This window comes from Taurulus bubalis, assembly GCF_910589615.1.
Source record: "Taurulus bubalis genome assembly, chromosome: 3".
NCBI classification, from domain to species: Eukaryota; Metazoa; Chordata; class Actinopteri; order Perciformes; family Cottidae; genus Taurulus; species Taurulus bubalis.
The window spans coordinates 23,683,023-23,710,177 of NC_136591.1; the positions used below are offsets into that span (position 1 = coordinate 23,683,023).

The 27,155-nt window shown below is 41.0% G+C and overlaps 1 protein-coding gene across 1 annotated transcript in view; it reads right to left on the reverse strand.

The window, feature by feature from the left end:
* itsn2a (intersectin 2a) overlaps nt 1–15,528 on the reverse strand; it is a gene marked incomplete at its 5' end in the record, with an annotated part of 41,305 nt that extends 25,777 nt beyond the window's left edge. The window contains one exon of the mRNA XM_079215731.1: nt 15,453–15,528. Within this exon, the coding sequence (XP_079071857.1) occupies nt 15,453–15,528 (76 nt within the window). The remainder of the gene's footprint in view (nt 1–15,452) is intronic.
* Nucleotides 15,529–27,155: the final 11,627 nt, after the last annotated feature.

The window sequence follows — 27,155 nt, forward strand, 5'->3', positions numbered from 1 at the left end:
GTACATCCCTGAGGAATGACACAAAGTTACTGCACGGTCGTCGCTTCGAAGCAGCCAGCAGATGAAATGTGAAACTACAGAGTTAAAAAGGGAGGAAGATTCAAACGTTAGAATCAAACAGTCCGGCTGACCGCCTTGAACTGGTCTCAGTATCTGAACCAACTCACTCTTCTCTAAACAACCGCAGTAGCACCTGTTCAGGTATTGCCCGCCACCGTATTACAGCCACAAAAAAAAGGCGAAAGTAATTAATCTCTTGCAGAGATGTGAGTATTCTCCGTACTGTCTCGTTGGCTTTGAAAGGCCTCACTTAGAAGCTATTGTAAGTGAGAAAGAGGAAGGAGGGGGGTATTTAGCACAGTGCCACTGGGACATGTAGCTAGCATGGCTGCATCCACAGGCCTGTCAGTTGATTCAGCATGTGTGTGCAAATAAGTGGGGCACCGCAAAGCTTCTTACACAGCCATCCATAGGGGTCTTGACAGTGTAAGACCCCTCAATGTGCGACCAGATAAAACAATGCCAAATATTGGGACATTGAGCATATAAGAGACGTTTATAATGATTCTTCTGGCTATTTAATCTGTTGGTTATTTAACAGCATGAACAAATGACCGCTATTTGATAGACACTTTTTACTTAAAAAAATGTTTTTAGGTTAGCCATTTTGGGAAAGACACTTCTTCGCTTTCCTGCCAAAAACTGGATTAAAAGGTCGATATCACTATAAATATGAAGCTGGAGCCAGGTGGCGATTGGCTTAGCTCAGCATAAAGACGTAAAGCAGAAGGAAAACAGCTTGCGTTGTCCAACGGCCCACCAGGAGCTCTAAAGCTCACCATTGAACATGTAACATCTTGTTTGTTCAGTATGCTGTAAACCAGTATTCTTATCTTGTCCCTCTGTTATTCCTTCCCCGGGTTCCCGTTAGCTTCTTGACAGGCCGTCACTGTGAATCCATCCTGACATACACTGTCTGTCAAGGTTGCCATTTGGACTGTTATACCGAGAGGAGCAGCTTCCTGCACAGAAACCTAGAAGACAAACTCTGAGCGAGTACACAAGAGCCGATCAGCAAATATTGGGACAATATAGCGCACACAGTCCATCTACAGAAAACAAACCCAGCAGTACACTCTCATGGAACAGCTTCCACAGCAACGATGCCTGCACAGAATTTAAACCAACTGTGCCACAGATCCTTTGGCAGCTGCGACACAAAGAGCCTCTGCTTGTGTGGTTTACCTTCCCTTTGTCAGCCAGTGTGCTGTTGTCTAGGTGCTGTACGGTCCTTAGGGAGATGCTGGAGTCAAACCTCCAGGCCTTCTGGGAGGAAACCACATCTCTGCTTCCATAACTATTCACAAATCAAACACTTCTCCTGGAGAGGACAAGTTCATGCTCCTGATCGTTACGGTGGATCAACAGTCTCTACACAGCTGCCGCATTTCAGCAGACACTGTTGCATTCCGTGTTCACCTGTTTCAGGAAATGGACTTACTAATGACTCTACAATTCAGCAAATAGCTCAGTTTCTCCCGAGAAACTCATCACATACTGACGCCGGGAGTCAGAATTGCTCTCTCCCAGTGTTTATCTACTGGATGGGATTGAAGCAGAGTGTAGTTGTGTGTGTGTGACAAGATGCATCTGACGCACAGACACAAACTTCCTCCGAGGCATTTCCCAGAGAGGCCCTTAAGGAGCGGCAACTACTGTTCTATGATCAAAGGCTGTGAAACAAGAGGATTAACACACACATACACACACTTTTGAGCAAGTCTGTCCACACACCAAGGACAAAAGCGATGCATCACATCGCAAGAGTGAGCACAACAGAAACAGAGGCAGCCCCCCCGCACACACAAAACATACACAAGAATAGCTCATGATTCACACAAATTAATTCAAAAATAATTATCTAATTTTCCTTCAAGCCCTCTTTGCAGAGGAGTTTTATACGATGTAGAATTGCCTGTAATTCCTTGCGTAAAACGTCATGGGATCAAAGACGGGTTCAGTTTAGGCCTGTTACTTCACTCCAGCACCGGATCAATATCCTATTTACACGATCTCAGGGTCCAGTTTGCAGCTGGCGGAAAGGACAAGCAGCCCTGCAAACATCAAAACATCCCTCGAGACCGAAACAAACGCATCTTCCAGCCTCGACAGTCAGATGACCAGAGAGAAAGATTAAAATTTAAAGAAGGGGTACGGCACAACTGCTGCTTATTGGTCAGCTCCGTCTCTCCTTTTCAGTTTTTTCTTTTCTATATATATATATTTTTTTTTTTTCTGTTAAAGATTTTTTTTAAACTCTGGTAAATTCAAATTTCTGCCCTGACCTCGCTCTGCAAAAGTGCACATTTGCCTCCCGCAGATGAAAATATCACAAGCAAGACAAAGTGTTCTTACCATTCATGGCTGCAGGTGGAGAGCACGGGCAGAGAGGTGAGTCCTCTACTCAGCTGGCTAGCTCTCAGACATCTGCAGAGAAAGAGAGAGGGAGAGAAAGATGTGAGAGTGTGTGTGTGTCACGGAGCAGTGGGCGTATGTGAGGAACGCAGGCATGCGTGTGTGAGTGAGAAAGAGAATAGAAACGATACAAATGCGGGCAAGAGGGGGGGAAAAGGAGGAAAGAAATTCATTCCCCCGGTTAAAAATGCAAGGATGGTATACAGTCAACGGCTAACATGGGAGAGGGATGACAGAGCGAGGGAGGGACAGAGGAGGGGAAATAAAGAGAGAGGAGGGGGACAAAATTACATAGGGAGGAGGGAGAGGGAGGAGGAGGAGGAGGAAAGAAGGTAGACAATGCCACCGGGGATAAGTGGGCAAAAGGAGGACAGACAGTTGAAGGATACAGAGGAAGGAAGAATTATGGTGGTCTGAGGAGGGAGGGAGCGCCGATCTTTCTCTGCTCTCAGATCACGGCTTTTTTTTTTGCAAATCGAGTGTCTTCATTTCTCCGGTGTTCTTTAGTGTTTTCTGCAATTGCCAATGAATTGGCACTTATTGTTTTTTTTCTTGACAGGAATTTAAATATTTGTCTTTTCATGGATATAAATAGTTGTCTCGTCAGAAATATAAATATTTGGAATATTAACAGTTTCTTTTTTGCAGCGATGTAAATATTTGTCTTACTAGGACTGAAACATGCATTATTGGGAGCATAATAATTGATTTAATTAAGAATATTTCTTCTTTTAGTAGTAAATTACATTATTATGAATATGTATTTTCCTTGTAGGGAAAACAAATTTTTTTTTTAATAAAAAATATAAATATTTGTCCTAATAAGAGTATCTATTCAAGATATTTGTATAGTCATATGCACAGATAACAGACAGTTACTCCGTACAATGAAAAACTTATTTTGCGAGGTCCTCCTTACACACAGAATTCCAATAAACTTTAGGTAAAATAATAATAATTTGAATTAAGAATACAAAAAATATTTCTATAAATGCCAATAGTATAAGAAAATATATAAAACAAGGCAAACAAATATGACAACAGTATTGCACAATTAGTTTCTATCTATGTAGGAAGCCTCTCATCAAGGGCATTTTCTGATTAAGTTGAATGATAAAACACATGTATTCCCACATGTATCTGCACTGCACACACTAAAAACAAGTGGATGTATACGCTATGGATGTATTGGGTGCAGTTTGCATCCACTGTTGTTGTCGTCAATGGGAAGGGAGATATTCTGGCAGAGTCCCAGGAGGTAGAGGGGACAGATGAGCCCATGCAGGTAATAATCTTAAATTGGAAAATTTGCCCTGTGTGTATATGGGCTTTAATTTTTCAGCATTACCGGCAAGCAGGTGGACTTTCATGTCTAATCAACTGTTCCTCTTGCCATTTATCCCATTCCTTTGCCATGCCATTGTTGCTGAATCATGTTTCAGTCCAATTACTCCAGCAATACACTCCCCATATTCTTGATCATTTGTGTTTTCCACAAATTTATAGAAGGCAGTTTTCCTCCTTTTTCACACCCAAGCTGAGTTTCCCCATTTCTGCAGTTTCTCGTTCCATTATTTCAGCAACTCCTTTAATCCTGTTCTTCAGAATCTATTAGTCCCTCCACTCAGACCTAACCCTTTATTTTCTTTTGTTTCATCCATCTATCTACAAGCCAACAGCTAAGGAGCAAGCTTTCTCATCAGCTGTGATTCCTGTCAGATCGAAGCAATCGCCTCTTCGCTTTCACCGAATCATTCCTCCACGCTTTTTTCTTCTTTTACCTCAGTTCACTCTTTTTCATTTCAGCTCCCTGACTTCTTAATCGCGTTTCATTCGAACATGCATCCTCTCATATATGACTCCCACAAAACATTTCTTTCATCCCTTCCTCTCCTTCTGCTCTGGTTACACTATTGCTCCATCATTGGCATCCCTCTTTGCGTGTGAATTCCTGGAGGGGGAGCTGAGGTTGCCGTAGTATAAATCATTCTCTGCACATGCCAACACTGCCAATTACTTAAGAGAAATGAACTGTGGCGTATATATATATATATATATATATATATATATATATATATATATACACATACACACACATATACACTCACCTAAAGGATTATTAGGAACACCATACTTATACTGTGTTTGACCCCCTTTCGCCTTCAGAACTGCCTTAATTCTACGTGAGATTTGTGGGATGCACATCCAGGGCACGAAGTACTCTTAGCACAAGTACTCTTAGTTCTGAGAAACCACTAAACCAGCTAGCATTACTAGCTAGTTTCAAACAAACTAATGCGGAACCCTAATCAAAGTTATTATCACTCGGTAAGGTCAATTGTTATTTTTTCCTATAATGTATAAATCTTCCCAGTTCACATCATTTTTCTACAGCATTTTACCAAGTGTCAGGTCAGATCTGTAGACTATAGTCTATATTTTCTCAAACTAGCCAATTTGAAAGCTAGTAAAACGGCTAGCCTACTTGAAGTTATTATCACAAAGTCATGTTGACATATGAAATATATGTTATTTTTGTGAAATATAAAACTCTTCCCAGTTCAAATAATTAATCAACACAAACTTATCAAGCGTCAGGTCAGATTACACTCTATGGTTTCAAAAGTAGCTCATTTAAAACCAGCTAGTCATGTTGAGATATGCTGGGTTATTTTTGGGAAATATATATCTTCCCAGTTCAGATAATCTTTCAACAGCATTTTCTCAAGTGTTCACACACTGCTATATTTGCTTTGTCAGATAGTTCAGACCGACCCAGAAGTTAGCACAACCAATGGGATTTTTCCATTGGATTTTTTGGATTATTGCAGAAAATAACCTCTCTGGCAAACACAAGTGAATACGCTTTATTCAGCAAGTTAATCTTCAGAAATGAACAACCACGTATATGTTTTTTGAAGCGCGAATGCGCTTGGGATAAATACAAAGCTAACGTTAGTCTTTAAACAAACTACATTACGGTCTCCTGAGCGTGAGTATACAAGAAGACCGTAAACAAGGCCGTAAAGGTGGACTAGTCAGTCGTTTTGCAGTCTCATTTAGCCACTTGTTATCGATCTTAAGACAGGTAAGAGCATACAAAATAAGGGGGTATTTACAGACATACTATCTTATATTGTAGAACAACAATTTTAAGTCTCTAAAACTACATTAACAAAAAAACATTAAAAAAACATTGACTTTGAGACCAGGGAACCAAAAGTGCAGGTTTTAGGACTCATTCCTGCGGCACTCTATAATGCAACAGTTACAGATGGCAGTCTTGGTGAAAAGTGTTATTCAAAACTAATGTTTATGTCAAAATAAGTTTGTGTAGTGTGATCTGTTTTAATTTAGTGATGTGGTAAATCGGCACTTAGTAAACACTTATTTTACAACAAGGCTAAAGCTGTCATCGTCTCCGGAGACTTTTTTAACCGCAATAACGAAATAAATATTTCTATCGGGCTAAAAATGAAGCTGTGTTACAGTAATAGCACACCGTGTGATATGTATTAAAGCTTCACAGTGTTTCAACTGACAAAGTAGATTATGCCAGAAGGATCATTGTTGGGTCAACTATCAATTAATAAAACTACACCTCACAGAAGCATTCTCTTAATAGGGCCCTGTGTGAATACTGTATATGTGCACCTTAAACTCGCTTATGTAAACCATTTTGGATAAAGGTATTCAGCAGACTCCCATCCGCCCTCATAAACAAACACTGTTGTACCTTGAGGTGTTAGTGGTTTAAAAACACAAGATATTATCTATCGGCCCCATTAGAGAGCCTTCTCTATTCAAACAGGACACATCCTGGATAAAAGCAATACAGAATCAACACAAGGCACAGAGGACACCCTCTACATCAACACTGACAGCACCTTCAGAGGCTCACAACTTAATGTCTCCATCTGTTGTCCCTGAAGACCCATGAGCACTTCAGAAATGTATGCTTTAAAAAAAAAAAAAAATCTAATTTACCTTTTAGCTCAGTCCGTGTTGATGTGACTGATGTTATGTTGCAGAGCCATATTGGGAGAACGTGATCTCACAGTGCCGATTTAAATGCTGCTACAACTCATGCTATTTCCTGGCAAATGTCATATCAAACGATTTTTTTTTTTAAACTGATTATTTTATTAACTCTATTGACTCATTTGTTTTTTGGAAGGATGGAAGGATTTACAGCAACCACATTTCTTGATATGTTTTCATTTCAAAAGAGTGATACAAAGACGACAAATCCTCTCAGCCATGCTTTCATTTACAAAACTAGTCTTGACCCAAGGCCAACTGACTTGTTCTAGAGCTTTCAACCGATTATCACATGACGTACATTCCATGCTTCGATTAAGCAATTACGGCTTGATTAACAATTGGCCATAGGGGGCTTTTGGGGCCACAGACTCACAGGGGTCCCAAAGGTCCCATGTAGTACACTGTAGTAGTAGTTTTAGGACCCTTTATTATGTAGAAAGAATGCAGCTTAGGCAGTAACAGGAGTACTGCGTGCTCTGAGACCTTGAATGGGACAAGGACACAATGCATTGATAGAGGGTGGGGGTCCACACCAAAATGTCTACCCTGGGGCCACATAACAGGTTTATGTGGTGATGGCAACTGAGCTATCTTCCTGACAAATGAAAGAACAAACATTGGGTTACCATTATTCTTCTGTCAACAACAAACTCACATGATCAAATATTATTCCAAGGTCAACAATGAACTTTGACTTTCATGGTTTCAATGGGGATAACGCTGGGGCTGAAAATAGTGTACTTCAAAGTGCATGTCAGAAAGCTATCGATGGAATATTGACGTTTAAAGTCGCGAGTCAACTTCGCGGGTCAGACGTTTGCTGATCCGATGCACCAGTGGGATAAAAATGGATAAAAAGAACCTTTGACTCTGCCCTGCATGCTGATTGACACCTGTGTGCGCCGCGCACTGGCCCGCTCGGATGTGCGTATCAATGCGTCGGCCTGTGTGCGCGAGTGTGGCTGACACACACTCCCCGAACAGTGGGGGACCCTGTTCTAGCAGACACAGCCCAGGAAGCTTTGCTGAGCCTGAGGAAGAAAGAGGCCTGTGTGTGTGTGTGTGTGTGTGTGTGTGCGTGTGTGTGTGTGTGTGTGTGTGTGTGTGTGTTCCTATTTTGCCTCACAGGAGCACAGAAACATATAAAGACAGACACCTTCCTCTGCTGCAGGTGAAAAATTGATGAGTGTAAGAATCCGTCATATATTTATTATCCCTTTGATACATTTGTGGGTCAGCTTGAGCAATGATTCACCAAAGCCTCTTTTACTTTATTTACACTCCCAACACACACTCAACAGCAGGCCCCACAGTCAGCTTCTCACCTATACCCTTTTGACACATGATTTCTTCTCTCGGTTTAAAGTATAATCCCCAAATGTCTTCAATAAAGCACTTGCATTCTCGCTACTGTGACCGTCATGTGGCGGTCACAGTATAGCAAGAAGCTGGACCCTGAAAGTCTGCATTTAAGCTCCAACTTTCAACACAACAATGGATGCATATGCTTGTGTGCGTTTATGTGCATGTGTGCGTTATGCAGCGCTTCTCTTCTTGGCTGGTGGATGTGCAACAGTCCCTGCTGGGATGAGACCAGATGTCATTGGCAACTGACGTTTGGATGGACTTTGCCACTTCAGCAAAGAAAAGGCCTCGTCTTTCTGTTTCCACCAAGAGCCACAGAACACACACACACACACACACACACACACACACACACACACACACACACACACACACAGCCAATCTCTATAATTATTCTACGCTGCAGTGAATGAACACGAGCGTGGATGAACTGCTGCACCTGCCCCAGTCACATTATCGATGAATGGAACACTGCAGTGATGTTAAAACGATCTAAACATCTGATAACATCTTTCCATTTCCAAATGCTTTAAAACGACACAGAGACACTCACTCCTCTGTGGGGAGCTCCAGAAATGTCCTAGTGATTTCCCCCGAGATAAAAAGGTGGCCATATTATTAGTAAGGCTGGATTTTCTGGACACTGACTGTTTAGGGAGCAGTGTGTCATTTCTAGTGAACACACCTTCTCTGTGAATGGTACCTTTACCTCGGGGGGGATGTGAATAATGCTTCCTGGATTAACACAGTAAAGCAATTGTACATTGCCCATTGCATATTTCTGCCAGGTAATGTGCTGTATGTATAATAAATATACTTAAAAAAAAAGTACATGCTGTCACTAACTGACAAAATACTTGACAACATAGAGGCAATTAGCAGCCGATAGCCCATATTTTGAGATTTAAAAGAGATGTATCTTTAAATGTGATTTAGCCCATCTGTTGAAATACATTAAAGCATATATTCCGGTTTAATGTAGCCACTGGCAGGCGTTTTCAGGCGTGTTCCTAATCTAAAACGCAGACAGAACGGCTATCATTCAGGGTTTAGTGACAGGTGTCAGGAATCCACATTTTTAAGGGTGGGCAAAACAATGTATCACCTCAAGACTACGTTGTTGAGACGCGACACTGCCTCGACTGTTACATGTAGGATGATTAAAACAGGATATCTCCAGCTAGCTACCATGAAAAGATAAATTTAAAATTTAAAAAAGAATAAAAAACAGAAGCTCAAGCGACAGTGTCCAGTAGATGTAACATTTTTCCTGTCCTGATAAAAGCATTACAATGATTTCTTATAATGTACCTGTTGCGGTTGAACTGCGGTGGTGATCCGACATCAAGGCAGGAAAACGTAGCTACTGAGGAGGGAGGAACCGACCCCAGCAGCCGGGTGGGTGTGGACTGGAAATGGGCGTCTCCAGAGAGTCAAGTCAGACAGATTTACATATCAGACTTCCGGTAATGGCTTCCACAATAAAATCCCCTAGACGCCTAACTGGACTAAGGTTATCCTCCATCCTCTTTAACAACAAAAACACTCAAACCACACCTGTATAAAATAAACAAGTTCAGTTATTCACGCATACTTAACTGGATGCAATGCCTCTTCCTTTTTTAATGTGGTTCAGTGAACCAAAGTCACGATCTTTGTTTTCTCCTGACAGACATTACAAAATATATATTGGCAAATATAGTATATTACTAACATTTATTTGAGTTTATATGCATGTGATGGACTCAGTTTATATATGTTTCTTTGCTGTATTTGAGGTGTGAAATTATATAAATTAAAAGTACTTTTTCAGAAGGTAATTGTTGAACCTCTGTAGATTGCATCTATTACATTAAGGTCAAATTCATTCAGTTTCAGCTCTGCAGGTCATGAGGCTACGTGTGTCGTAATGTCTGACTGGCTATACTGCCAAATGTGACCAGACAGCTTAATTGGATCAAACTTGCTATATAGCGTCTATACAAATCATCCTCTTTCACTTACACTGTTAGTCACTTTAAGACTTTTATTTTGAAGGGAAAACCACTTGCAGTCCAGTCAGACTGGTCAAAGCCAAATTACTATTTAACCTGTGTTTCATTCACACTAATTACTGAGATGAGCATGTGCACTTAAGTCAAAGTTGTACAATGTTTTGAAATTGAAGCCTATTCGAACTACCATGTAATTCTGTTGAACCAATTTTCTATCATTTATTTTGTATACGTTGTTAATTTCATCTCCCTGGCTCAAACTTGGTATGAAGTGTTCGCTGCCCCCAAAGGAAGAAAGCTGCTGGTGTAGAGCACCGCCAACAGCCGACCTTGAGTATTACATCTACAAGTTATGTATCCAATTGATACTTTTATTGGTTGAGTTGAGGATATAAGAAAATCAGGAAGTTGGTGTTAAATACACTTAAAGCAGTTAGTAGTTCAAAATTGTTTTATAAAATGTACAGCAGTTATTGAGGGACTTACAGATCAAGAAAACAAATCTTTTTAGAAATGAAGACATTTGTTTGTGGTCCTTTTGTTGTTCAGACCTACAATGAACATGTATTTTAACCAGATGGTGACTCAAAACAAATCCTATGTATAATTTGAGTTTAATCTGTGGTCAGTCTTCACTCTGGTATGAAACTCCAGCGAACAGTCCGATCAGCTGCAGCGTCCAATCAATTAACTGATAAACAATGAGGGGGCGTGTCGAGCGTTAAAACACTTCCTGGAAGCTCGCTCTCGTGACTCCTCGATCTTCGCTCCTCAGAGCAGAAAAGAGCTTTGGGGTGGCTTTGGGATTCCAGTTCAAATCAAGGAAACGACAATTAACACTATAAGCCCCGTTAAACCCCAAGGCATTTTTTAGGATTTAGCTCGAAATAGCATACCCAAACTAAAAAGGGTGTATCTCTGCAACCACAAGGGCTATTTGAATAATTTTGGTGTTATAATAAAGGCAACCCTTGTGAGCTTTTGGTCAGATGTGTAAATATTAGTATATATGTTGCTGGCTAAGAGTAAATAAAGATTGAAACACAGACAAAACAAAAGTTCCAGGTCCGCCTATAGAAAAAAGCACTTTCAGGATGATTATCTCCTTGAAATGATGCTTCACTAAGCCTGCATCTCTCCCAAATCATAGCACAATATGTGAACAGTCTCTCTGCACTGTTTTCACTTGAAAAAGTGAAGTAGAACAAAGTCAGATTGGGTAAAGTACAGAGAGAATTCAGGCGAGAATGCAAAATTTGAATTTCGGCACATTTGCGCATATTTTCGCGCATCTGTGACATTTGAATTTTTTCATGTAGCAAACCTTATATTTCACTTGTATATGACTTATGGTGTTCAATAAACTTGTATTAGTGGGGATTTACTGAGGGAAATGCATTTTTTCTTATTCTTGCTATTTTCTCAATTTTTTTTAAAAATTTGCTGACTCAGCGATTTATGTTGTTGTGTTCTTTGGTTCATATCTCAGTGATGCTTTGCAGCAGATGGATTTGGTTAATAGATTTGGAATCTGTGTGGAATTGTCTTGCTTTTTGCTATTTGTCTTTTTCTGATAGCACCAAGCTACGGGCTGCTAGTTCCGGAAACATGCAGAGTGGGCTGACAAAATTATAACTATTTTATTTTATTAATTATTTTAGTTGGTGTTTGAGTTGTGTTGAAATGGCTGACTAATTATTGAAGCCCAGGTTCTCTTGTTTAATTTGATGTGTAGCATCAATATATTTGTTCATGATTATTGTAATGTTTTACACAGTTTAATTAAAATTTTTAAAAAAAGGACCTATATAGGTCCATTCGGGGCTTAAAAGAGACTTGGGATGCCTGCCAAGATCAAAGGTTGCCATAGTGATAATTTCAAAGAGACTACAGTTCCATAGGCTTAACATGGAATTAAAGTTGAGGAACACCTGTCGAACTATCTCAAAACTCAGATAACCGTAGCTCCTATTGCTTCAATATCAGACCTAGAGAGGAAGGACGACTTGATGAACAGATAATCTAAGAATTGTGTCTGCAGTGTAAAACATGTGGCTTTTGTGGGAATCTAGAAAGTGTAAACGGTTTTCTGCACAAGATCTTTTTAGAGTCCGAATTAACATGGAGCAGAGCGGTGGACTTTCAGGCTGCAAAAAAAAAGAAAAATACTAAACCAAGCAAAGAATCATGAGTCACAAACCTATATGTTACACGCTCATAGTAAAAATACTAAAAAGACCGCATAGAGGTAGACAGGATGCTTTCAAAATAGTTATTTATACAACGTATTTAAACAGAAATGAGCAATAATAAAACAAAAAAACAGGTAATTTTCCTTTCCGTAGTGTACATCAAATATGACCAAAAAAACGGACAGATTCATCTTTACCTAGGTACATCACAGCTTCAAGAGATTGACAGTTTTAGTAAGAAATCTCACATTTTCAGTCGACATTTCCCCCCCCCCCCCCCCCAAGTTGAAAAAAAATTAATTTAATGACTTTGAAGGTATAGGGTGAGAAAAGGCACTAGTACCATGTAACGTGGAAGAACAAGAAAATGAACATAATTGAAAACAAACAATATAACACAATAATCTGCAATCCATTAAGTAAAGTTCAGTGTCAAAAGATCAATATACAAATGGATACAACCTTGAGAAATGACCAAGGCTCACCACAGAGGAAAAGGAAAGACCAAAAAACAAGCTTAAATAAAGAGTCCACGTTTGGAACAAAAAAAACATTTGAAAACAAAGCTTCAAACCATGAATACTGAAAGTTCATGCACTGAAACATTTTAGTCCGATTTTTCCATCTTTTCGAGCCTCCATTGTTTTGAGGAAAGTTTACCAATGAGCTTTGTAAAAACATACATTCCTGCGAAATTCAATAAACCATCATCTACATTTACCCTCAATATAAAAGAGGTTTTCATAGCAATGAAGTCAGTAAACAGCTTCCGTTTAGGAGAAAACAAACATATCTCTCGTGTAAACTCTGGTCCAGAACATTAAGGAACTCGTTCCCGTTAGATGCCCACTTCCTTTTTGTGAACTCCAGAACTGTGTGAGTTTACTGGCACATTTTCTTGCTCTTCTTTGATCACTGTGCTCTCATTGCCCTGACCTGTGGTTACCATGGAGTATCTCATGCACCCTGATGCTTCAACTGGGACTAAATACTTCACACCCTCAGTGTGCCATTCAGTTGTTATGTTCCTGTCAGTGTTTGGAGATACATCACATCTTTGTGGTTCAGCCAGCAAACACTGAAGTTTTGGATTTTATGATTTGAGAAAAGTATATCCAAGGAGTTCTGTAGGTTCACCTGGGACTAAGTGCTCAGCATCTGCAGCCCTTGACTCTGTTTTGATGTCATCATGAAGTGAATAACATTGTTTCTTTGTGTATGGTTCTGGATCATATTCCTCCTCTTTTATCTGAAGGTTTCCTTGAAGAAGAACGCCACAACTTTCACCCACTTGACTCCCGTTTATCTGCACAATGGTTCTCTGATCTGTCGGGAAATCGGGGTCCTCATTTTAGAACAGAGTTCTCGTTAATTTTGGCACCATCGAGAAAATATACACGATTTTCATCCAACTGGTATCTCACTTGACGCACAAAATGACCCGTGTTCGTTTTCTTGCCTGCAACTTCCCTGGAACACTTGGTACATTTCCTTTTCTGTGCCTTCTCCCCACATTTTCGTGAAGCCGGGGTATCAAACACAAATGGCAATTTGAAGACCGTGTCTGGGTCATTTCGATATTTCCGATACTCCTTGACCATAATGTTGACTGTGGATGCAGTAGTTATTGAAAATTCCCAGCTCCTGTGATGTTGTGAGCTAATATCAAAGTTATAGTCAAGGATCTCATACACAGTGTGTGGGAAATAGCATCCCAATTTTGTGGTTGCAAATTTATGTATCTCAAACACAACAGCTCTCGTCAGTCGCTCCAAGTCCAGTTTGACTTTCTCTCCTGATTTAGATGTCACTTCTAGATCCAAACCCATCTCTCTGCAAATGGGATAATATCCTTGACTGCAAAGTTTTTTCTCAGATTTCTTTACGACAATTGGAAGTGTGTCCGTTTTCACTTTTGTTTGCAGTGCCAGCTTTCTTTTTTTGATACTTTCCATCCATTCACTTCCATGCACAACTGCTGTTGGTTTCTTTTGACTTACAATTCTAGGTTCAATGACAAATACTTCATTGAGCCAGGAGAGCAAGGCATCTTTTTGTTGCATCTCTTTGTAGAACCGCAATTGTGTAGTTACTACTCGCCCCTGCATGCCAGTGTTGAAGTTGTGTTGAATGACGTCACTAATGATCATGTATTTTGTTCCACACAATCTTTTGGCAAAATTAGTAAGTTCAAGCATGATCCAGTGTGTCAATACATGCGTGTTAAGCTTGTCTTTTAGCTGGTCTTTGTCCACACACAGGCTCAACCCTATTTCCTTGCAGAGAGGGTAACTGTCCATTATCATCTCCTCTATTGCTGAGAAGGTAGAGGACGGATCCTTTGCTGGCTTTTGTGCAGAGCAGTTTGCATCAGCAGAGCCTGCATCAGTCATCGTATGTAGACGAGGAAGATGCATGTGGCGAGAGCCAGATTCATCCTGACGATTCTTATGATTTCTGACTTGATAGCATTTGGGGCAATATAAACTTCTCTCAAAGGTGTGGTCTAGTATGCACCTTGTGTCAGGGAGTTCAAACTGTATTTTCCTTCGAGATCCTTTTTTCTTTTTATCCATTCTTACTTGTTCAATAGTTTTCTGTGCAAAGGCACTGCGATACAGCTCATTGAGGAAATCAAGATGGAAATTATACTCCAGTATCTCTGTGATGAAATACTTTTGGGCTGACAGCATGTCTATGGCAAAAGTGTAAAGTTCAACCATGATGCCATTAGTTAGTAATTTGGGATCAAGATTCTGTTTCACTCCAGATCCTACATTGAAATCAATGCCTAATTTCTTGCATCTTGAGTAAGAATAAAGTGGACAGTGTTCTTCATGAGGTCTTGAGAGGATTTGCTGAATATAATTCTCCCTCATTTGCCACATCAAATTGAGCTCATTTTGGCGTTCTAGTTCAGGTGAACTGTTTACTTCCTGAATCATAAATGCAGCCTGGGAAGGACCAGCACTAGCTGCATCAGAGTTTGGGTTGTTCTGGGAATCCAGTTTAACGTTTGAGCTTTTTTTCTTGTCGCCTGCAAAATATGTAGCCTTTAAAACATTAGTTTTGTCCAGTGCAACAGGAATCCGTGCAACAATACTTCTGGCGTGGTCAGAATCTCCACATTGTGAATCAAGAGCCAGATTGTGTTTTAGGATGTCAACACAAATCTGCTCAAATGTTCCACACAACTGTTCTGCAAAGTTTGTCACTTCAGTCATTGCTCCATAGGTCAGTTTATTGATGTCCAGTTTCTTATTTGGTCGAGTATTGTTTACATGTAACTTCAGACTAATTTCCTTGCAGAAGAGATGAAGATCCACACACTCTTGTGAAATATGTTCTTTAGGTTCAGCCTGAGAATGAGGAGGAAACCCACAGGCAACATCACACTCCTCCATCCTCGATATGTTGCTGAGTTCAGCGTTGACACTGGCCACACTCTGATTTGCCATACTTATTGATGGTATGGGACCATGAAGTTCAAATACCCCTTTTGAGAATTTGACTGCATCTTCACAATCTTTCAGTTGTCTTACTCTCTTCATAATTTTGCATGTGAAAATATTTCTCTTGTATTCACTCTCCAGAGGGATGTCAAAGTTGTACTCAAGAATCTCCATGATGAAATTATGTTGGGATGAATTCATTGCTATGGCAAATTTAGCAATTTCAAGCAGAATAGAATCAGTCAGAGAGTCAACACTGAAGTTTTTCTTTGGGCCAAATCCAACATTGAATTCAAGGCCAAACTTCTTGGACTGTCCGAATGGAAATAATTCTTTTGCAGAGAGGATTTGTTTGACATGGTTAGCACGCAACTTCCACATGTTGTTCTCTGTTCCTAATTCTTCTTGTTCCATGTCACATTCAGTTGGGGCATTTTTTAGAGTCAGTGTTTGCTCTTCACTTCCACCAAGCCTTCTTTCATCAGGTTGACTTGCAAACTTCAGATTTGAGTTTACAGTTGGTAAACTAGAGGTGTCTGAGCTCAGAGAACATTTTGGGATTCGTAAATTATCTTCATTGCCATAGTTTTCTGAGTCTAGATCAGACTCTCCTAGACCTAGAGGACAAATGTAATCATTATCTGGTGCCATTGCCTTTTGTTCCATGTCACATTTATTTAGATTTTTTTGAGGATTCTGTGTTTGTTCTTCAACAAGCCCTTTTTCATCAGGTTGACATGTCATGGACTTGGCATTTGCACATGTTAAACTAGATGAGATGTCTGTGGTGGTGATGAACGGCGCACAAACATCCCAACAACTTGCTTCTGGTTCTCTAGAGATGTTTGAGCTCAGAGAACAACTTTTGTGATCTTGATTGCCAGAGTTTCCCAAGTTTGAGACTTTATCTGAGTCTAGATCAGACTCTCCTTGAGGACAAGTGTGGTAGTTCTCAGTTTCCATTTCCTGCTGTTCTTTGTCACTTTCATTGCCAGTGTAGGAGTCTAGATCAAACTCTGATATAGAACCAGTTTGACAATGGTCTCCCTCTGCCATTCGAGTGGTACACAATTCAGTGTGATGAGAGAGTGTGTTTGTCTCCATGTCTTTAGACTGTCCTCTTCTGTGCCCTTTGTTTGACCTTTCACGTATTGCTAACAGAGCCACCTTTTCCCGTTTACTTTGTAAACCAGACCGTCTTCTCTTTGTCACTTCCTGAAACGGATTCTTCTGGACTTCCATATTGGACAGTGCTGAGCCTCTGGTTCCTTTGAAGGGGTTTGTCTGAAAGGAAAACGGCTCATTGCTAAACTCTGTGCTCATCTCACTACCAGTGGTTAGTAGATGTAATATCCTGAACCAAATTTGATTTTCCCCCTGTTGACTTTTGAGATAAAGTTCAAAATTGTGCTCCAGCACCCCCAGAACAATAATTCTGAAGGAAGCAGTCAGTATTTTGGTGAAGTGTACCAATTCTAACATCACGCCCTTTGTCAACAAACCTGGATCTAGACTTTGTTTTGACCCAACATCAAGGTTCAGACAAATTTCTTCACAATAAGGAAACTTAGGGAGGGAAACATCCTCCATCAGTTCTTCTGCTGACATTGCTCCTGAATCCTTAAATCCATCCTCATCATCACTGTCGTCACTGTGTGCTCCTTTCATGTCTTCCAAGAGACTCTCTGTCTTCATGTATTCTTTGGATGCTGCTTGTGAACATGTGTATTCCTCTCCATGTGCACTATCATCAGTATGATCCATCTCCACCATAAAACGCTCAGTCTTACGCTCTGCAGATGCCATTTTCAGTCCATTGTTGGTTTTGCATTCTGGCTTTGATGACGTGTCAAAGAGAGTAAAAACTTCTTTTTTATCTTTAGGAGGTTTCTTAATCAGGTGTTTGACTTTGTGCAGAATTTGAGGAGTAAAATCAGTCAGCTGTTCATTTTCCAACCCAAGATCAAAATTGTTCTCCAAAATGTTAGTGATAAAATGCCCTTTACTCTCGTTTACTGTTTTAGCAAACTCACAGACCTCAAGTATGACATCATTTGTCACTAATTGTAAGTCCATTTTTTTCTGTCTGTTGGATGCAACATTAAAATCCAACCCTATTCTATTGCTGTGATGGAATGGTTCTAGACGTACTGAATGTTCCTTTCCACACATAATGCGCCATTGCCATACTTTGTTGGAATCCATCTTCTTTTGATCTTCCAGACAGCAGGTGTCCATGTTGTCCATGATCTATTCTTCTTTGCCTTCCTTTCCTGTATTTAGTTCAGGAGAAGAAAAAAAAAAGGATACATGATAAACACTATATCTTAGCCTGGAGTTATGCACAATTTAAATGTATTAATTAGGAAATAATTAACAGGCTAAAATATCAGACATTTTACACTTACAGATTCTTAAATGTGAGGATTTGAACTTTTGTTACCATCTTGTTGTTAGTTTAATACATTTGGGTTTTGGACTGCTGAAAAAGGAAGTCATCTCTTTGCATCTCTGGTTTCTTGTGATAGGCTTTAGGCAATATCATTAACATTTTATCATTCTATCTAAACACTAAAATACTATGGCCGAAAAAAGTTGCAATAAAGTGACGAGCATTTCTTTAGAGATGAGATTAAGTGATTTCTCAAGCAGCAATATGCAGAGGCTTCCAGCTAAAGTTAACCGAGGTTGCATTGAGTTTCAATATGATGCAGGGGCCTGGGCCTGTCCAAAACTACCCGCCTCAGCAGTAAGGTTGGGTACCGAGAACCGGTGCCAGTATGGCACCGGTTCCAACACGTCCGGTACCTACCGGACCGAAAAGCAACGCAGATTTCGGTGCTTCCTTCCGGTGCCTGAGCCGATTTAAATACTTTTTTTTTTTACACTACTCTGTAAAGTTGCACGGTATATAGATACTAAAAAGGTAGTGCGGTGCCCGCACGCTAAAAACGATTATTAAAATAGCGCGGATCAGAGCACACTCGCTGCTCTGCTCTCTGTCTGCCTGCATGCAGAGCGGGGCTCGAGGGGGCGGGGCTTCCAGCGCTCACACACACACAGTGCGCGCACACAGAGATTGCTGGAGGCACGAGCACGAGCTTTTGAACGTCCGTCCTCGGCTTGATGGAACAAATCTCTCCAGTTGATATTAATGATGACGTGTAGTCCATTATAATACGGGTAGATCAAATCAAGCATTCTGATTGGTTGAGAGTGAGTCACGAGGTGTAGTTTATTCAGCCATAAAGTACTGTACAGCCTGTTTACATTTAGAGAGTTCCTTATCAGTGCGCACTTAAAAATAGCAGGTACATTTCAATTGCGCGACCGTTAGTTGTCATTTCAAGGTTGACAGTTACAAAACATGTTGGTGTAAACTTTGATATTGTAACGTCCGCAGTAACGACTCAGACGTTGGTTTCCTTAACTTGCAGGTTTATTGCTTGAGTGTTCACAGTATTGCAATGGGGCTCTTCGCTAACAGTAACGTTAGCTCAAACGGAACAGCTAACAAGCTCACGTAGCATCCCCCACACTAGCATAACGAACGACAACACACACGCCACTTCCTCCCTAAAATGAGATGAGGAATGAAAAGGGTTTGACCACAAAATTGTGATAATTTCCAGTGAGAGATAATTACGTCGGTAATTTCCCGACGCAAGGCAAGTTCTGTAAACATCATGGAGGAGAAAAATGACGGAGAAAAGACGGACAGAAGCAGCGAGAGCACTTCTTTACATCGGTGGCTGCGTGTCATCCTCCACCCTGCTTTCAACCGACCGGCCGTCAGTTTTATAGTCCCGTATGTGCGTCCCGTACGTGTATGGCGGTTGCTATGCAACTATTATTACAACTAACTATTTTCTCTGTTGCTGAAATGCGATACACAACGTTTGGTCGCTACAACTATTTTGTGCTGAAAGGGAGCTTACTATTACTATTTATAAAGTCGCAGGTACCCGTATTATAAAAGCAATAAGGTACTCGGGGCAGTATTGTGTCTACAATAATGTACAGTTCAAGGGTTTGCCGGCCCTCCGCTGCGCGTCGGGCCTAACAACTCCCTTGAACAGTACATTATTGCACGACACAGTACTGCCTCTCGTACCTTATTGCTTAAGTAAAGCAGCAGTTTTAGGATCCAACAGTTTCTGAGTTATGTTGCACACTGTCCCATTCAGGCCACCTGATGCTTGTGTCTGTTCTTTTTTTAAATATATATTTTTATAGTTTGAAGTTAAAAGGTTTGAAGCTGTAGTTTGAAGTGTGTTTTGTATGTACTTATTTATTTATATCTATAGTATACTTTAAACCGTTAATAATATTGTTCAATTTGAAGAAAAAAAAATGCCTTGGCAATAAAAAAGTATCGGTTCAGGCACCGGTATCGTTTTAAAAGTATCGGTTTAGCACCGGTATCGGAAAAAAACGATACCCATCCCTACTCAGAAGCTCCCTCCTCTCCCACCACAATGACGACTTGCTCCATCCTAAATAGAGGGAGATTAACGGGCTTTTCAAGAGACAGAAGCTCTGCAAAGCAGCCGGACCAGACTCTGTCTAATCAGCCGTCTCTGGTGTTCATGTCTTTAAATCCTCTTGGTGTTTTTGTGCGACTGCCGCCAACCTCTCCCATCCTGAACACTTGCGTTATTTGCTGGTTACTTGGTTCAGTGTAAAAAAGAAAAACTGGCCACTTGCTTTACGATGCGTTGTGGAATCTCTTTGTAAAAAGGGAATTCATCTCCCCCATGGACACTGTGTGTTAATATGAGAGTAAAGGCTCCCTATCCGCCAAAGTGAGTTACATTAACGCACATCATTTGGATTATAATCTCTGTACATTGCAGTTATGATCTGTTCTGTAAGGATTTCAGTTTAATACATACCTCGTAAAACAGGATTTAGCAGAGCTCGGAATTCCTCCAACATGTCTGGTCCACACTGCATACCTGCATCTTAGTTGGACATTCCCCCATCAGATGGTAAAGTGCAACCCTGAATGAACAGCGGTGGAAGAAGCATTCAGATCTAGTAATACTACAGTGTAGAAATACTCTGTTACAAGTAAAGGTCCTGCATTCAAAATCTCACTGAAGTATGAAAACAATATACAGTGTTTCCCCTCCATTATATTAGGGGGTCGACTTGTTCTATAGGCCTACACCTTGTTCTTTTATTAAACAAACTAAAACGGCCTCTTGTTATTGATCTTATTTACACGACCGCATGTCATTTCTGTCTCTACGTGGTCACGCGTTTACAACTCTCCACTGCTTTGGTATCGCGCATGGCGGAGGTCTGCCCCGATGCGCACAGACAAAGAACAAACGTTAGTGGAATTGTTAACAACCCCAATAACTTATTTGCACAACTAGCCTAAAAATACCCATCCCCTTGTTTTTCTCCCTGTATACAGGGCTGTGAAGGGGGATCACCATCCTGACTGTGAACCAATCTCAGGCTGCTGTTTGGGCGAATGAGTTGCCAATCCTTTTTGTAACAAAATAAATTAATCCCCATTTAAGGAAAGTTGTGATGGAGGATCTTTTTTTCTTCAAGCATATTCAAATATCAAGCATAATTGACCTCATTTGAGTCATTTTGTTAACTTTAATTGAGGTGAGGCGATTTACCTCCCCTCTAGTGAGTGGTCCAAACTTTCGTATATTTTTTTGTATGTGGCCTTCAGTGAAAAGAGTTTGGACATCCCTGATATAGAGAGATCCTACAGGGTGTAAGGATTACAAGTAGGGTTATTAGCTAATATGGCCATACTTATTGGAAAAATACAATTATGCGCAAATATTGCATGATGATTTGAGGACAAAGAGCATTATTTTGGTTTATTTAGTATATGTTGCTGCTGTATTAGGGTGTATTGAACACAATTAGTGATATACAAGTGAAATATATGGAACTTGAGAAAATAAAAATGGCACACACTAGAATTTACCTGAACGGTCTGTAATAAAACCGCTCTAATGTTTTTATGCTTCCCTTTATCAAAGTCAAACTTTGCAGAGAGACTGTTCACATATTGTGCTATGATTTGGGATTTGGGAGAGGTTTCAACCTGCAGCTGCATCATTCCAAAGAGATAATCATCCTGAAAGTATTTTTTATTTCATTTTTGCTGTGTGCCATCTTCCTTTACTCTTAACCAGTAACATATATACTGAGATCTACACATCTATCCAAATCTCACAAGTGTTATCTTTATTATAACACCAAAATTATTCAAATAGCCCTTGTGGCTGCCGAGATAATCTTGTTTTAGTATGGGTATACAATTTTTTCCGCAACTTTCGCTAAAAACATTGCTCAGTGTCCTGCACCTGGAGAAAGTTCAAGTCTGCCTTGAAGAGTGTGTGTTCAAGGATTTCCCATGTAATGAAGATGCAGGGTAGGAAATGTACATATTTTTAGGGGGCAATGTTTGCCCCCATTGTCTGAAATCCAGGGCCATTAAAAAAAATAAAAAATTGGGGCATTTTTTTAAACAATTTTTGGTTCAAAATAATAAATATACTTATTTAGGCTCACAGTGCTTCCCCTGCCATTATATTATGGGAGGTGGGGGGTTGGGAGGGTACCCTCCGCCCCCCTTACATTTCTTCTATAGCGCCAGATCACAACAGAAGTAATTTAAGGTTCCCTTTCCCAAAGAACCTTGTTCTGTCTATTATTAAATATGTAATAGGCATGTCATTTCTGTCTCTCTATGGTCGCACGTTTACAACTCTTCACTGCTCTCGGTATCGCGCACGGTGGAGTTCCGCCCCGATGCGCACAGACACGTGTGCGCATACAGGTGAGATAGACAGAGTCGAAATATGTGGCGTGAAAAGTAGAGCGTCTTTGAAACGCTGCTATGGTGAAGACTGCAGCACTCGCTCTCATGCTCCGGGTTCAATAGAAACGAGCCAACGTGCTTGTGTCTTGTACCCAAAAATGAGCCTGCTGCCTGCGCGCTAATTGCCGAACCTTGGCCTTTTGCCAAAAGCCGAACTCCGCACAGGCAACATCAGTCAAGGCAAAAATCTAAAACATTCTATGGCAACTGGACCGGGTCTTATAGGCTACGATGTTTTTGACGAGTTCATTAAATTATCATAATTATTAGAGGGAATTTTGGGGGCATTTTTTGCCCCTCTCCTAGTGATATCAGGGGCAAAATCATATTTCTTAGGGGCAGTTTTGCTCTTTGCCCTCGTGTATTTCCGACACTGTGAAGATGTGTTCCATATTTGTGTGGCCCTAATGTCAGAGTATAGTCTGAAATTAACAGGAGGTCAGTGAAGGTCTCATGACCTGTGTAGCTGTGAAACAATCATCCTAGCTGCCTGTGGCTACGACATGAGCGTGGCAGAGCGAGTGAGGTGGGATGTGTTGCTGCCTGTGCAGAGTTACCGGGAGCGGAGTTTGAGGGACGTTAAGAGAAGGTTTAACGGTGTTGACTGTTGTTGGCGGAGGCGACGGCTCACAGGGCGCCCCCCTGTAATTTTCTCGATAGCTCCAGATCCCAAGTCGTCATTTAAGGTTCTCTTTCCTATAGAACAGGTCTGCACCTTGTTCTGTTATCTTATCTACACGACAGCTTGTCATTTCTGTCTCTACATGGTCGCGTTAACACTTCTCCTCTGCTCTTTGTATCGCGCACAGCAGAGTTCCGTCCCGATGCACGCGTACGCGCACACACACTAAGCAGACCGCTATACCTGGGGTGCATCAACTTTTCATGCGGCCCGTTAACCTGTTGCGCAATGGCCTCTGGCTCCACGGAACAGTCAGAAACTGACACAGCTGAGACTTTAGTCTCGAAGAGGAACAGCTGTTCTGGTTTCAAAAAAGATGCTGCTGCGCTGATGTGCAGAGCATGCCGCGCTCCTGTTGCTACTTCACGGGGTAACACTACAAACTTGTTCCAGCACTTAAAAAAACACCACAAATATATCACGTATGACAATATAACGTATGACAGTTGTATGGCCAAGATGCCGAGCACCAGTGCGCCAGACAAGCCAAATACCTCAAGACAGGGATCACTGACCGAAATGTTTGAAAGCGTCAATCCATATGAACGTAATTCACAACGACACGGGGAAATCACTCGGGCAATAACCGAGTTCATAGCCAAAGGTATGATGCCTCTCAGCCCGGTGACCAAGTCTGGGTCCATGGCATTGATAAAAACGCTTGATAAACGGTACAGGATACCCCCCGTACATATTTCAGTCAGACTGCCATATCGGAGCTGTACAAAAAGTGCAAAGAGAAAGTCGCCACGGAGCTTAAAACGGTGGACTTTTTTGCACTACTGATCTGTGGTCAAGCCGCACAGCTGAGCCTTACCAGAGTCTTATGCCGTGTTCACACCACTCCTCTTTTTATTTAATCCTAACAAATAGGCCCAGCCAATGGGAAAGAGCATTTGACACTAAATGTATCTAATATTGTGTTGGTCATATTTAAAATCATTCATTATGTTTTCTTGGGTAAAAGAGAGGATAAAATTAAAAATCGTATATTAAATCGCAATTGCAATATTGGAGGAAAAAAATTGCAAGATTAGGTTATTTTCCCAAATCGTTCAGCCCTATCTTTGGCCAAATGAAATGTGATTGCACCCATTATTTCAGTGTGTCTTTGGGAGGTGGATGATACACTGTCGCGCTATGCAGGGTCGTTGTTGTGTTTTTCTGGGTTGGAGTTGGACATGGACGGAGATTCAGTGAGGTAACGTTAGCTTTAGCCTTAATGCATTCGTCGTACTGTGGTTTGTGGTGATGTTTCAGGTGGTTGAACAAGTTAGTTGTATTGCTATGCGGCACAGACACAACACTAACGCACTCTGTGCACATGATTTGTTCTTGGTTAACATCACTTGCCCTAAATCAAAAGAAAATTCCAACTTCCGTGACCGTCTGCTCTCTGTTGTCTGTCTCTCTCCTCTTCTACTAATACCGGAATCGAATGCATACAGAACTTTTTTTGAGGCTGCGCTGCGGTGCCTCTGGTGGTGTTTGGCTGACTGTTAGTTGAGGAAGCGCTTGATTTGATGTAGCAGAGCACGCATTTTGAACGTCAATATCGCTGACGATCATGCATTTAATCGTGGCATCTCAAATCGTGATCGCGATTAAAATTTGATTAATTGTGCAGCCCTAATGCCGTGTTCACACCGGACGCGACGCGAATTTGCGGCGCGACCAGTTTACATGTAAAGTCAATCCACAGATTGAATGTGCGGCGAGATAGACGCGTTGGAGGCGGCGCGAACAGAACGTTTGACCTGGGGCAAACAAAGCGAAGGACGCGGCGCGAATTCGCGTGAGTTGAATTATCCCAACTCTGGCAGAGAAATCGCGTGACGCAAAGTTGCGGCAGCCAATCAGTGTTGAGAATCAGCGTTGAGAAGCTCCGCCCGTCACCACCGCCGTCTCCCCGTTTCTGAATGAAACTGCTGCTGCTCCGCCTGAACCAGCGCTGACAGCGGCTTCATTGAGACGCTGTTGTGGGACTACGGATAATATTATGAACCCAGACACCATGGAGTTTGATGTTCCGACATATGTGGAGTTTACACAAAAAGTATAAAGCAGAACTGGTGGTTATTTCCATGGTGGATGGCATAATCGGTATCGTTTTATGGAGATACGCGAGACGCAGTTCCTGGAGGAGTCGGTGAAATTCACCGAGCTGTGTGCGGCTACGGGTGATGTTATGAACCCAAATACGAGGGCGTTTCATGTTCCGACATGTTTGGGACTTCCACAACAAGTATAAAGCAGAACTAGTGGTTATTTATTCCATGGTCGATAGCGGAAATGAAAGCTTCGTCGCTTGTCTCTCATAGAGGCAAGCAACAGAGCTAAGCCACGCCCCTTTGGTCGCGCCGCGAATTCGCGTTTGGTGTGAACACCCTCTTTCTACTCGCGCGAGTAAACTTCCGCGGTGGACGCGGCGCCGCAAATTCGCGTCGCGTCCGGTGTGAACACGGCATAATGTGCGTTACTTTTCAACATACTGCATTGGCGTTAGTAGGACATTAGGGCTGTGATGACACTTCTTGATTAAAGGGCTATGTGGAGTCTGTCGTACCGGTAGCCCCCTCTGAGAAACACATGCAACAGCTACATTAATAGCAATGTTATTATTTGTTGAGGTAAAACGTTAACAGTTACAGTTGCATATCGTTTGCATGGTTAGACCGACAAGGGGAAGAAGAAACCTGTGAAGACAACGCAGATAACAGGAAAGAAAAAAGCCAGTGTCACTGAAGCGCATGTGCACTTACTATCTCATAATTTCGACTTTATCTCATTATTTTATTTTATTTTTAGGAAACGGGCTTCCATACGAATGGCTCTTTGGATAGGAAACTTTGCAGACCCCTGGCCCAATAATCCACATAACAAAAAAACACGTGCGGGCTTGACTGTTTTTCAAAGTGGAGGCTGGCTTGACTTCAGTCAACAAAGTTACTTTTTTACGTTACAAAACACCGACAGTCTAGGAGGCTCCTCTGTGATCTCACGACTCAACGGGCTTGCTCTTTCGAAAGTATATATTTCATATAAGAAAACAATCATTGTTTACTAGACACAACATTCGCGGGAAAAGAAACAGACCCAGCAGCCACGATACAATGTGGAGAAAAGCACAGCCATGATTGAAATAGGACGAAACAAAACGAGTGAATACGAACCAAATGTTGGCTGAACAGCCGTCGAATCTTCTCTTCTTTGTTAACAGTACGCACTGATTCCCATGTGAAGTCGTCATGTATTAACGTAACTAAGACTGAAAGTCTCTCAACAGCAGAAGAAACACTGGGACGAAACATCCAGAGCCTCTGCAGGAGGTGACGACGGACGATCTGCGCAGGGATTTCAAAATAAAAGTGTCTAAAAACTGAGCGTCAGTGATTAAAACGGGATTTTAACAGAAATACAGAATTATAGGATTAATAATTAAATCCATTAAAACAAATCAGCAAAAGCAAGGCTGTCTTATAATAAGTAGTCATTTGTCTCTCCAGTAAAGGTCAAAATCTATTTATAAATTGCGTCCTCCTATAGCAATCTATCAAGTGAAACAAAACAAAAATAACAATTTCAACAATATTTGTAAATTTTTGAACTATGATACAGTTAACACAAATATACATTGAACTTATATGGTGCTTATGGAAAACAAATATCTATATATTTACTGGTTAGTCTGAGCAAAAGGAAATAAAAGAGACACATTTCAAATATAGGAAAACAAGACAATATCTTGAGTATAAAATAAGTAAAACTGCCATGAGAGGCATTCCTAATTAATGTAGATATGTCCTTCCTTTGGAAAAAACGCCCTGACCTTTTTCTTTTTTTAGCCAATTACTCCAAAAGCAGACTTAAATATGTAATTCAACCACATGAGTCACAAAACCAAACACAATAATCAAACAAATTGGGTTTGAATTAGCGTTAGCATTAGATGCCAAGGACAAGTTGGCACTATGAAACCTTTAAATATATATTTTTTGTACAGTCAATACTTTCCGAGTTATGTTATGTTTGTCTGCTGCTTGGTTGCTTAAAGACTTGTATCCAGATGGTGCAACATGGAAATCCAAC